At 57.2% G+C, this 12,518-nt stretch overlaps 2 protein-coding genes across 2 annotated transcripts in view; one reads left to right on the plus strand and one right to left on the minus strand.

The window, feature by feature from the left end:
• Positions 1-2,213: 2,213 nt before the first annotated feature.
• Positions 2,214-4,171, minus strand: TMEM141 (transmembrane protein 141). The gene is made up of 5 exons (XM_032261858.1): positions 4,055-4,171; positions 3,685-3,751; positions 3,430-3,513; positions 3,110-3,217; positions 2,214-2,629 (listed from the first exon to the last, which is right to left on the minus strand). The coding sequence occupies exons 1-5, from the start codon at positions 4,106-4,108 to the stop codon at positions 2,616-2,618; spliced, it is 327 nt and encodes a 108-aa protein (XP_032117749.1). The 5' UTR covers positions 4,109-4,171; the 3' UTR covers positions 2,214-2,615.
• Positions 4,172-11,078: 6,907 nt separating this feature from the next.
• The window catches only part of LCN15 (lipocalin 15), a 2,449-nt gene continuing 1,009 nt past the window's right edge, over positions 11,079-12,518 (plus strand). Inside the window, 4 exon segments of the mRNA XM_032261868.1 lie at positions 11,079-11,174; positions 11,561-11,700; positions 11,796-11,866; positions 12,110-12,220. Coding sequence (XP_032117759.1) covers positions 11,079-11,174; positions 11,561-11,700; positions 11,796-11,866; positions 12,110-12,220 — 418 coding nt within the window.

Consider the following 12,518-nt stretch of genomic DNA (forward strand, 5'->3'; position numbering starts at 1 on the left):
CAGCGATGGGGACACCCCACGACCCTGTAGGTCTTGACCCCACAAGCTGAGATCGTGCCACTGCACTCCAGCCGGGGCGACAGAGTAAGACTCTGTCTCAAAAAAACAAAAACAAGGTGCCATGGAGTGTGGGGTATGAACAGCCGCCTGGAGGCTGCAAGCAGACAGCCTGGGTGAGCAGGCCTGGTGTCCCGAGGCCCCTCTCCGTGGCCTGCAGACGCTGTCTTCTCCCTGTGTCCTCACGTGGTCGTTCCTCTGTGTGTCTGTGTCCTAATTTCGTCTTATGAGGACACGAGTCCATTGGATTAGGGCCCACCCCAATGACCTCATTTTACCGTAATGGCCCCTGTAAAGCCCCATCTCCAAATACAGCGACACGCTGAGGTCCTGGGGGTCAGGGCCTCATACAGGAATTTGAGGGGACCCAAGCCTGCCCGACAGTGGCCTTTGCCCGTGCTGTCACAGCGTCTTCCTCTGCGAGCTCTCACACAGTTCCCTTCCTTTCCTGGTCACTGTTTGGAAAGCCAGCCCAGGAAAACTCCAGGTTCAGCAAGCCAGGCCTTACCCTCAGGGTGCTCGGATGACCTGCTAAAGGTGTGGTCTGCTCACCTCCCCTTGTTTTGGAGGTCCAAGCTTGGAATCCAGCTGAGGCAGAGACTACCTGCTGTCCTTCTTCCTCAGCTATGAAACACCTGAATGTGAGTGGGCGCATGGCTGCCCAGAGCAAGTCTGCCTTCCTGAGCTTCCCGGCAATGGATGCTCCCAACGACTTCGTTCAGGCCAACAGAGCGAGAGCAGCAGTGGCGGCAAGCTGCCCTTTCCTCCCTCAGATGACATAAAGACAGAATGGCCCTGTGGGAGGCCGAGGCGGGTGGATCACGAGGTCAAGAGATCAAGACCATCCTGGTCAACATGGTGAAACCCCATCTCTACTAAAAATACAAAAAATTAGCTGGGCATGGTGGCGCGTGCCTGTAATCCCAGCTACTCAGGAGGCTGAGGCAGGAGAATTGCCTGAACCCAGGAGGCGGAGGTTGTGGTGAGCCGAGATCGCGCCATTGCACTCCAGCCTGGGTAACGAGAGAAACTCCGTCTCAAAAAAAAAAAAAAGACACAATGGCCAAAGCTGGTGCAGCCACCGGGGGCCATGAGGCAGATTTGGGGACAGAGGCCACTGCAGCAGGAGTAGAAAGGAGCCCAGTCCCTGACTCCGTCAACCCCGGAGAACCCACTTGGACTTTTACACGATAAATGAAGCACAGTGACTCAGGCCTATAATCCGAGCAGCTTGGGAGGCTGAGGTGGGCGGATCACCTGAGGTTAGGAGTTCAGGCTGGCCAACATGGTGAAACCCTATCTCTACTAAAAATACAAAAATCAGCCAGGCATGGTGGTGTGCACCTGTCATCCCAGCTACTCGGGAGGCCGAGGCTGGAGAATCGCTTGAATGGCAAGATGGAAGTTGCAGTGAGCTGAGATCATGTCCCTGCACCCCAGCCTGAGTGACAGAACAAGACTCGGTCTCAAAATAACAAAACACAAAAACCAGAAAAATACAGCTCCATCTTGCTGACGGCAGTCATCTTCAGCTTCCTGTCACTTTGAAGACGCCGTAGGTACTCAGCTCTTTCCAGTGACTGGCAAAGTGAGGTGGGGGCTGAGCTGGGGCTGGAGCAGCAGGGGTGGGGCTGTGGGCCTCGGTGCTGCGGGGAGCCAGCTGTGACCACGACGGGCTGGCCGAGGTTGTTTGGTGTCCACCTCTTCCTTCTGTTGGGGCTGGAGCTGTGGGTAGACTTGTCCACTGAGAAGCTTTCCTTGTGCACTGACACTGCTCCAACAGCCTAGCTCTGCCTCTGGGGAGTCACTTCAGCTGATAGACAAGTGTGGGATGATAGGCAGGTGGGCGTAGTCCATATCCCTCCTCTCCCAGCAGCCAAGCTCTGGCCTGCCTCGCCCCTTTAGCTTTGCCCCCTACATGCCAAGTGCTACAGAGGCAGACCCCCATACAGAGAGGCTGTGGTGATCTCGTGGCCTCGGGGCTGGGGCAAACGTCTAATTCTGGGGTTCAGTGTTGGGAACTTCCCTGTACATCCTCAGTATGTAACTTAAATGTGAACCTCATGTATCAAATGCAGGGTAATAAAGGTGTCATGTGACCGGTCATCATCCTACCCTTCTGATTTGTTTTTCACCTGCCCCGGTGGAAACTCAGGTGGAGAGGAGGGTAAGCCGTTTATTAACCACACGCCCTAGCACCAGCTGTCACCTTGGACTTGTCGGAGGTAAAGGGGCCAGAAAGGGAATGACAGCGTGCACCAGCCCTAGGCGGGGGCTCCCAGACACATGCTCTCTGCTGGCAATGCGGACCGTGCATCCGGACAACCTGGAGGAGAACCACCACCCAGGGAGAGCCCCTTCTGCTCCAGCCTACTGGACGCGTCCCAGGTGGGGGCAGAAGCTGTCTGCAGGGGCTGTCAGGCCTGGCCATGCACGTGGACGGAGAACATGGTTGGGCACCCTAGGGTGTGGGGAGGGTCAGCCTGGGGCTGGGGGGCATGAAGGCTTGTTCCAGGACTCCTCCTGCTCCCGACCTCTGAGCCCTGGCTGGAGCTCTCCTAGCTTCGCCGATCTGTAAGAGCCAAAGAGAGCCAAGCTCGACCCACACTGTCCTGGCTTGGCGTCCCTGCACCCATTTTATCATGGTAAAAACTGGGTCCCACAAGGACAGCAGGCAGTGGGGGCCAGGCCTGGGCTCAGTGCAGAGCCTCCCAGTCCAGCCTCACGCCTCCTGTATACCCACGTGGCTGGCTGTGGCCTTGCCATGCCCCTCACTCTGCACCCTTCCTCTCCATTTCAGGGGCACCCCAGCCCCTCTTGGCTCTTCCTCCAGCAAAGGGAGCTCTCTCCACGATCTGTCTACTGTGCTCACCCCCAGCTCCAGACCATCTGGGAGTCACATGCTGAGGAGGCTGGGCCAGAGGGAGACACCTTGTCTAGCCTATCATGGCCGGGCGTGGGGGAAGGGGGGGGCACCCAGGCCTGGCTGCCTAAAACCCTGGGCACTGGAGCCGTGGCATCCACTTCCCGCTAACCCCCAGGCTCTTCTCACCTGTGCTCATGTCTTTGGGGAGCTGCCCAGTCTCCAGGAAGAGCCAGAGGTTGCTGCATTTCTCTGTCTCCACCCTCGTCACTCCGTAGCTGGCCACGGAGCCGGCGCCTGTGGAGCAGTGAGTGGAAGAGGGGGCTGGGGTCTCTCTGCTTCTCAGGCAGAGAGAGTTAGTTCCTGGCAGATGTGGTGGGTGGGCTCAGGTGGGGCTCCCACCAAGACTTGGGGCTCCATGTCAGACTCACAGATGCAGAACCACAGCCCCCAACCCTAGCAGAAGCCCACCCCACAAAGAGCCCAGGCAGGGGCCCCGGAGTACCCACCCACGGCCACTAGTAGGCTCCACTGCAAAGGGTATGGAAACTTCCTCTGAATGAGCATCTGCAAGCCGAAGGCCGCGCCGGTGCCTGCAAGGAGCCGAGGTCCCCATCAGTCAGCCCGCACCCGGGGCTGGCCGGGGCCCACCTTGCCAGGCCCCCAGCACCTGCGGGCAGCTGACTGGGCGCCCCCTGCTGGGAGCCAGGGCGGGGCAGGAGGGTGCGTTCTCTCCGCGCCGCAGGACACCTGGTGCAGCCTACCTGCGATGAAGGCGAAAACGCCCTGCATGAAGGCTTGCGACTGGCACGCGGCATACTCCCGGAGTCCCTGGGGTGGCAGAGCGGGGGTGAAGCCTCGGTTCCCTGCCCTCTTCCTTCACCGCCTCTCCTGTCCCTCCTCGGGGCACACCCTGGCTGTGGAGGAGACCCTGGGCGCTTGGACACGTCCCGCCTCCCCTGTGCTCACCTGGACGCCCTGAGCCCCATAGCAGTGGGTTCCCCCAGCCTTCGCCACTCTTCCCTGACGAGGGCCCCCCCTCCCCAGCCCCCCGCCCCAGCCCCAGCCCCCCGCCTCGCTCAGGCCAGCTTCTGAGGTCTGAGACCTGCCCGCGTCCCAGGCCGGCCTTCTCACCGGGTGCTTGGCGGCCACGGCGTCATCCACCCGGGACAGGCCCAGATTCACCATGGTTGGCCCGGCCCGGGGCGCGGGCCGGCGCAGACGCAGGTGGAGGAACGGGTTGGGGCCTGGGGGCGGGGCCTAAGGGGCGGGGCCTAGGGCGGGCCGGCGCAGGCGCAGGTGGAGGAACGGGGCGGGGCCTGGGGCGGGGCCTAGGGGACGGGCCCGCGCAGGAACAGAAGGAGGGGGCGGGGCCTGCGGAGCGGGCCTCCGCAGGCTGAGAGGTCGGGGCCTAGGAGGCGGGGCCTGCGCAGGTGCAGGCGGAGTGAGCAGTGCCTTGGCTTGGGGGCGGAGCCTGGGTCGAGCCTGCGAGAGCTTAGGGGAGATGGGCGGGGCCTGGCCACGCCTCTAGGAGCCGGATCTCCGTGACCTCCAGGGACCACTGGGCGGGGCGAAGGCGGGGACCGGTCCCCACGTGGCTGAGAGCGCGAGCTCCTCGCTGGGGCCTCCGCCAACAGCCTCATTCCCACAGTCGCAGCGGCCTCATGGTTGTCAGTGTTATTTTGCTTAAGGACTCGAATCAGGGATTAAATCTCATCAGCGACCACGGAGTGGGATGAATAAAATAATTATTTAGCAAAGTGTTTCTATAACCAACCAGCAGCTGAGCAGCTGAGCCTCGAATTGCGGTTTTTTGTTTTTTTTTTGCATGACAGCCTTTACTTTTAAATGACTATCGATACGTGAAATGACGGCATGTAACAAGTTCTTGAATTCTATCATCTAGTAATCTTGATTAAGAGAAGCTAAACACAGTGCAAAGAATTCCAAGGCCGGGCGCAGTGGCTCAAGCCTGTAATCCCAGCACTTTGGGAGGCCGAGGCGGGTGGATCACGAGGTCAAGAGATCGAGACCATCCTGGTCAACATGGTGAAACCCTGTCTCTACTAAAAATACAAAAATTCAGCTGGGCATGGTGGCACGTGCCTGTAATCCTAGCTACTCAGGAGGCTGAGGCAGGAGAATTGCCTGAACCCAGGAGGCGGAGGTTGCGGTGAGCCGAGATCGCGCCATTGCACTCCAGCCTGGGCAACAAGAGCAAAACTCTGTCTAAAAAAAAAAAAACAATTCCACTACTATTCAGTGTTCTAACCATTAGCAAGAATGGCGACTTTAAGGCTGGCTGCTGCTTCACACAGGTCACAAGTAACTATTCACTACTTTTTCATAGATAAAGCCCCTGACCTTCAAGAAAGTGTTAAGGAAAAATATTATTTAATCTCTTCCTTTCTTCAAAGAATTGTTATGTGTTGTTGTTTTTTTAAACTAGATCTAAGAAAGAAAAAGCCAACACCGATATACATGCTGCTTGGGTGTGGGAAGACAGTCGTCCAGGTGACATATCAAGAGACTGAAGGCACAATATATCCCAGCGTAATAAACAACTGATCACTTAGTTATAGCAATGACACCAAATAGATACTAGATTCAGTCACATAATCAATTATATAAGCAAGCTTATTACATCATTATTCCCTTTATTTTAATTTTTAATTTTTTTTTTTTAAATAATAGAGACGGGGTTTCACCATGTTGGCCAGGATGGTCTCGATCTCTTGACCTTGTGATCTGCCTGCCTCGGCCTCCCAAAGTGCTGGGATTACAGGCGTGAGCCACCACTACCAGCCAACATCATTATTCTCTATTAATATCTGGTATTATAGTGTAGGAATGTTTTTGTCTTACAGTATAGACATAATCGGGTGAAATGTAATTAGGAACTGAAGGGACATTGTGAGGAGTGATCAAGAGGCGAGAGTAAAGGCTTTGCGGTAGCGCCAGCACCCGGGGAGGCGCCGGTTGCTTAGCAGGTGAGACTTGCGGTAACGCCAGCCACTGGGAAGGTGCCTGTTACTTAACAGGCCATAGAGGAGTTCCCCTTTCACTGAGGGAGTTCTCTGAAAACTCTGCTCTCGAGGAAGGTCTGACACTGGCCAGGCCGGCCGCAGACATCCAGGGGCTTAAACACCTCTCCGTGGTGCTGTGGTCCGGCGGTCACCACCCTCGTCCACTTTCAGGTTCCACTTTCCCACCCGATGCTCCCTTGTAAATTCTTAGAAGCTGTGAGAAGTAAGAATAGAGGAATCCTAAAAGCCTTTGATCTCTCTGATAAGTTCATAGAAAGATACTGATGTATGTGCCTCCCCTCCTTGCAGCGACTACCTGAGAGGGAGGGGTCCTCTGTACTGTACCCCTGTGACCCTGTGTACCATACCCACATGGCCCCCCGTATTGTAAGAACGTGATTTGCTTGACCCCTATGAGTCATGTCAGATGAGTCACTCTCCGGCCCTGTCCCCTGCCTTGTATACAATAAATATCCAGGCATTGGGGCCACTGCCGGACTCCGCCCCTTGGTGGCAGTGGTCCCCCAGCCCAGCTGAATTCTATCTCTGTGTCTTGTGTCTTTCTTTCTGCGATCTATTGTCTCTGCACACAAAAGAGCACCCACTAGACCCTGCCGGGCTGGACCCTGCCCTTGAGCCAAAAGGCATTGGGAAAAAGACATCTACCCATTAAATTCCTCATAAATGTGAGGGAAAAAGATGACATTTTTGGACAGTTTCTAAGTCTGTAGATCTGCTACTCTCCAAAAAGTGGCAGGACCTGCTGTATAACATACGGAAATAACGTATTGCCATTTCATAAGCGTATAACCAGAGCTGAGCAGTCCACAGAACAGCCGACTCTCTCTTCTATCCATTTATGCGGTAGTTTTCGTGGATTTCTGGCCAAATGTCACAGACAGAAGCCAGGAGAGTATCCACGACGTCATCCGTCTTCTGCCGAAAGCAGGTCGTGAGCTGGTCATCTTCTCCCGGGTCTCCTTCCCCGCGGCGGGGCGGCGGCTGCCCTGGGCTCCCAGAGCCGCAGCCTCCCTGGCCTGGAACGCTCTCTCCCTCTGCCCGTGGCACTGTTCGGTTTCAGCCGGAGCTGCTGCTCTGGCCTCAGCCTCCGATTCTTTCTTGCTTCTGTTGGTTTCCGTTTTGTTTTGAGATGGAGCCTCCTCTGTCGCCAGGCTGGAGTGCAGTGGCACCATCTCGGCTCACTGCCACCCCCGCCTCCCGGGTCCAAGCGAGTCTCCTGCCTCAGCCTCCCGAGTAGCTGGGACTACCGGTGCCCGCACCACACCTGGCAAATGTTTTGTGTTTTTAGTAGCGACAGGGTTTCACCGTGTTGGCCACGGCGGCGGCGATGATGACACCAAGGCCAGTGGCCTCAAGCCCCTCGACGGCCCCGTGGGTCCCCAAGGTGCGCTTTACACCTTAGTTTTTTCTTTCTTTTTTTAAATGTTTATTTTAGGTACAAAGAACTATCATGGTTTTTCATGGTAGCTGCCTTGGATAACCCTTTGAAGGGAGAATGATTTAGTCCAACTCAATAAAACCGATGTCGCTGGCGCACTGATGGAAGCACCGGCGGCCGTATTTCCGGATCGAACAGACTGGACAAGAGCGAGAGCCCTGGCCGGCTTTTCGCGGGTGACCCAGCTTGCTCTCGGGGGTGCGACGAGGCAAAAGGCCGTTTAGAACTTTTCTTTCTTCTTTACGCTTTCCTCGCCCGGCTCCAGGTGTCAAGACACAGCCTTGCGAGAAGCCGCCTGTGTGCTGCGTCTCACCTGGAAATACGGCCTCGGAGCCGCCCCGTTGCCTCCGCAGCCGGTGCTCCAGGCCTCTGCGCGGTTATCCGCCTGAGCACGAGCTCAGCACACGCCCTGCGCTCTCATCCGCTCGTGGATTTCCTCAGAAGCTTCAGGAGTTGGATCCCGACAGCGCCCAGGGACCTCCAGAATTCTCTCTCCAGTGAAAGATTTCTTCAGGGGCGGAACCCACCGCTGGCTGAAGGGTGACTAAGAGATTGCCTAGGACTAATCTATTAATCTGTAACCTGGCAGGATCCATGATGGCACCAGCCCCTTCACCGAATGGGACAACAGATCAGGAGGACGCCGGGTGTGTGGCCTGTGCTTGTGGTCCCAGCGACTCGGGAGGCTGAGGCGGGAGAATCGCTTGGACCTGGGAGGCGGAGGTGCAGTGAGTGGAGAGCCTGCCACCGCACTCCAGCCTGGGTGACAGAGCGAGACTCTGTCTCAGAGAGGGAGAGAGGGAGAGAGGGAGGGAGACAGAGAGGGAGAGAGAGAGGGAGGGAGGGAGACAGAGAGGGAGAGAGAGAGGGAGAGGGAGAGGGGGAGAGAGAGAGGGAGGGAGAGAGGGAGAGAGAGAGGGAGAGAGGGAGAGAGACGGAGAGAGAGAGGGAGGGGGGGGAGAGAGAGAGAGAATCCTCTTCATTTTCCAGGTCTTTTTCCTGATCCAGGAGAGATTTAACGAAGAGCCTCACACTCAAGAGTTCCCAAGGCAAGAGGCCCACTGGGCGAGTCACACCCCTGGCACCTACCTGACCCCCTTGCCTTTTCTGAATTCCAAACGCTTTCTTTCTTTCTTTTCTTTTATTTTTTGAGATGGAGTCTTGCTCTGTCATCCTACTGGAGAGGCTGAGGCAGGAGAATTTCTTGAACATGGGAGGTGGAGGTTTTGGTGAGCTGAGATGGCACCATTGCACTCCAGCCTGGGCAACAAGAGCGAAACTCCATCTCAAAAATAAATAAATAAAATAAAATGAAATGAAAATGAAAGCACTCTCTACAGGGTGGGATTGGGCTGAGCAAGCCGCTCAAGGTCCCCATTACAGAATGTTCTGGGGTCTTGATACCCTTCCGAGGTGTCCCATTGGTTACTTGGCATATCATGGGTGACCCCCCATATAGGCACTGAGGAATGAGAGCTAAGCAGAGCCCTGGCACAGTTAGGGCTTGAGGAATATCTCACTTTATAGTGTTACTACTCAGCTATTTCCTTTTATATAATCCTTTACATAATCATATATTAGTTTATAGAAATAGGGCTTGAAGAATCTCTTTATATAATCCTCTCTATATAATCATTAATAGTTGATAGTATGAGTGCCTAAAGAACATTTCCCTACATATATACCTGTAATTATATCTCAGTTCATACTCGGAGGAATGCCTAGAGTGGACACAGTACAGAGCATGAATTAAGGAATAAGCAGCTTATAATTGGAGAAATGCCTGGAGCAGACACAGTGCAGAGCATGAATTAAGGGAAAACAGTTATACCAGGACAAGAACCCACGGCCCAGGCGGCAGCGCTCAGTATCGTAAAGATACCCGCTGTATGGCAGGCTTGGGGCGAGAGCCACTCCTCCTGATAAAGGAGTTGTAGGACCTTGCTTCCGTTCTTGTGGAAGGCTGCCCTCAGAACGGCAGTCCACCTTGGTGACTGTGAACTTTGTCAGCTCTTGCTGCTGTGCTGCTTGAAAAGCATCTTCCCATAGAACCCACTGGAAGCTGCCAGAAGGTGGCGGTAACCTTGACAGCTCTGTCACTGCTGTGTGACTTAAAGCATCCTCCTATAAATCTTCTTAGAAGTAGTTTGCCCATAGATAGAAGTATCGCACACTGCACCCTCTTCGCTGTGCACAGCCCACCTTCAAGCCTTGGTGACCTAATAGGGGTGGACCCCTTACTGCACACGGCCCTTGCCTTCATGGGAACGGGCTCCTTGCTGCGCACTGTCCACCTCCTGGCCTAGGTGACCTAATGGGGGTGGACCCCTTGTTTCATTGCTCACGACCCTATCACTATCCTTAAAGATGATTTCACTCACTGCCCTGCCCCCTAACCTATACACAATAAATACTCAGGCATCTGGACATTGGGGGCCTCCCTTGACTCCGCTTATATGTGGCGTGGCCCCCTGAGCCCAGCTGTGTTTTCCTTGTACTTCTGTGTCCTGTCTCTTTATTTCTTGGATCCTGCGACTCAGCACAGCATAAGGGACACCCCACGACCCTGTGGGGCCCTCAGCCCCACACGCATGCCCTATGTAAATGGAGAGGATGAAGTCAAGTTACAAAGTTGTTTTGTTGAGCCCTAAGTAAATACAGAGGATGAGCGAAGTTAAAAGCCGCTCACATTCCTGTCATTGCTGGAGTGTTTCCATGTGATTTGGTTCCAGGAAGTCTTTAGGCTCCTGCCTCCCTGCCTCAGTCACTTAGAGGCTGGTAGTGCTGGCCTCCCTGGCAGGACCCCCGCCCCTGACTCCGCCCCTGACCACAGGGGTCTGCGTGGCACACTCTGAGGCCACCTGCTGCTCCTTATCCAGCGTCCCTGGGTGCTCTGTGAGGACACAGAGAGGTCACTCGGCAGGTTCCAGCCTCTGCCAGCCCACGCCGCCTTCCCGGCGTCACTGCCACCTGCACGCTTACACAACCAGTGATAAGGCAGTGTCCAATGCCGTAATCCTCCCCAGGGCCAGCCCAGCCCCGTCTGGTCCCTGGCCTGCTTGCTGGAAGCCCACCTGGGGCTGCATCGGAGCTGGTAGGGTCTGGAGTGAGGGGCATGAGGCCTCTCTCATAGCTGTGGGGGCACAAGCTCTGCCCTGGACTCTGCCATTGTGACCCTACCCACATGTTGGGGGTGAGAGAAGGGGGCTTTCTGGGTGGCTAGACCCCAGGAGAGGGGCCTGGTCACAGCGACTGCAGCCACGTGCCTGCAGCTGCACCCCCAGAGCCCTAGCTCAGCCCAGCCAGGCAGAGTGTGCGCAGAGAGGCTTGATGCGAGTCCAGGCAAGCCAGGACAAGTCTCTGCTGTGGCTTGGCAGTGGCCCTGGGACTGGCAACATGCCTGTCAGGTCTAGGGGACAAATCCTTAGCTGGGTGCATCAGGCCAGAGCCTGGCTGTCTGGAGCCCTCCAGGAAGTGACCCCTGGAGCTGGGGGACACCGGAGTGATTGTGCCAAACAAGGGACAAGGGAGCTGGAGTCTCAGAGCCGAAGTGCCTTCTGCTTTCATCTGCTCCCCCCAGGAGCAGGGGCACCCAGGTGGTGGCCTGGCTATAAATCTGATCCCCAAGGGGGCTTGGGGACTCAGGACCAGGGGCTGGAGGGCAGGCAAGGGGATGAAGGCGTTCCTGCTCAGCGCAGTCCTGGCCCTGCTCTGGGTGCTCACGGCTTAGGCTGAGGTTCTGCTGCAGCCTGACTTCAATGCCACAAAGGTACCAGGGGCCTCTGCGCCAGCCTGTGATGGGTGGGAGCTGGGCCCTTGCCGGAGACAATGTGATCATTGTGACAGCTGCCTGTCCTGCGGCGTTTGCTCTGTGCCCAGGCAGGCACGAGCTGTAAATCTGCTCTGTGCTTAATCCTAAACCAACCTGTATAGGGATCGTTACTGTGCCCACGTCACAGCTGGGGAACTGAGGCTCACAGCTGCGCTGTCACCTGCCCGAGAGGAACTCCTGTCCACCTGGGCTCAGCTCACACCCAGGAGATGGCAACTCCAAGCCCTCTTGCTGTGTGACTTCTGGGTTGTCCCCTGGATCCCTGGGCAAGGAGGGCCCTGTTGCTGGCCATCCTGGCCTGTGGGTGACTAAGGCCCTGGCAGTTCTCAGGCCTCTGGTATGTGGTCTCCATGGCATCCGACTGCAAAGTCTTCCTGGGCAAGAAGGGCCACCTGCTCATGTCCACCAGGGCCATCAAGGCCACAGAGGAGGGTGGCCTCCACGTCCACATGGAGTTCCTGGGGTGAGCTGCCTGGGCTGGGCTGGCTGGGCTGCCTGGGCTGGGCTGGGGGGCTGAGGCAGCTGGGTACCATGAATGAGCCGGCTATGCACCCCCAGGGCGGACGGCTGTAACCAGGTAGATGCCGAGTACCTGAAGGTGGGCTCCGAGGGACACTTCAGAGTCCCGGGTAGGTTCTGCCTTATCCACCTTCAGGGGCGCTGGATGCTGCTTCTCTGGGGGTCACGTGAGGCTGACGTGCCACCCGGGCCCCAGCTGTCCATCACAGTCTCCAGTCCCTGCCTGCCCCTCCCTGCCCCTTCTCTGTCATGGAGGAACAGGCTCCTACCCCAGCAGCAGGGGCAGGCATGTGTGGGGTCGGTGCCCAGCCCGTCCACTTCTCCAGGCCGATCGGCAGCCTGCCTCTCCGTAGCCTTGGGCTACCTAGACGTGGGCGTCGTGGACACGGACTACAGCTCCTTCGCCATCGTCTACATCTACAAGGAGCTGGAGGGGACCCTCAGCACCATGGTGCAGCTCTTCAGTGAGCGCCCGTCCCCGCCCGCCGGCCCGCCCCCCCCCCCCGGCCCGCCCCCCCCCCCCCGTCCCCACCCCCCGCCCACCGGCCCCGCCCCCCCCCAGAGGCCCCGCCCCACCCTTTCTGTCCCCACCCACTGGCCCCGCCCCCTCCCAGAGGCCCCGCCCCACCCTTTCTGTCCCCACCCACTGGCCCCGCCCCCTCACAGAGGCCCCGCCCCACCCTTTCTGTCCCCACCCACTGGCCCCGCCCCCTCACAGAGGCCCCGCCCCACCCTTTCTGTCCCCACCCACTGGCCCCGCCC

Source organism: Sapajus apella, unplaced genomic scaffold (genome assembly GCF_009761245.1).
Source record: "Sapajus apella isolate SASKATOON/1434 unplaced genomic scaffold, GSC_monkey_1.0 scaffold126, whole genome shotgun sequence".
Taxonomy (NCBI): Eukaryota; Metazoa; Chordata; class Mammalia; order Primates; family Cebidae; genus Sapajus; species Sapajus apella.

Bases quoted from the DNA above. Each gene is read 5' to 3' on its own strand.
- TMEM141 (XM_032261858.1), bottom strand. From the start codon at position 4,108: ATGGTGAATCTGGGCCTGTCCCGGGTGGATGACGCCGTGGCCGCCAAG. The intron at 3,752-4,054 runs GTGAGAAGGCCG...CTGCCACCCCAG, and splicing joins CCGTGGCCGCCAAGCACCCG to GGACTCCGGGAGTATGCCGC. The intron at 3,514-3,684 runs GTAGGCTGCACC...GGCTCCTTGCAG, and splicing joins CGTTTTCGCCTTCATCGCAG to GCACCGGCGCGGCCTTCGGC.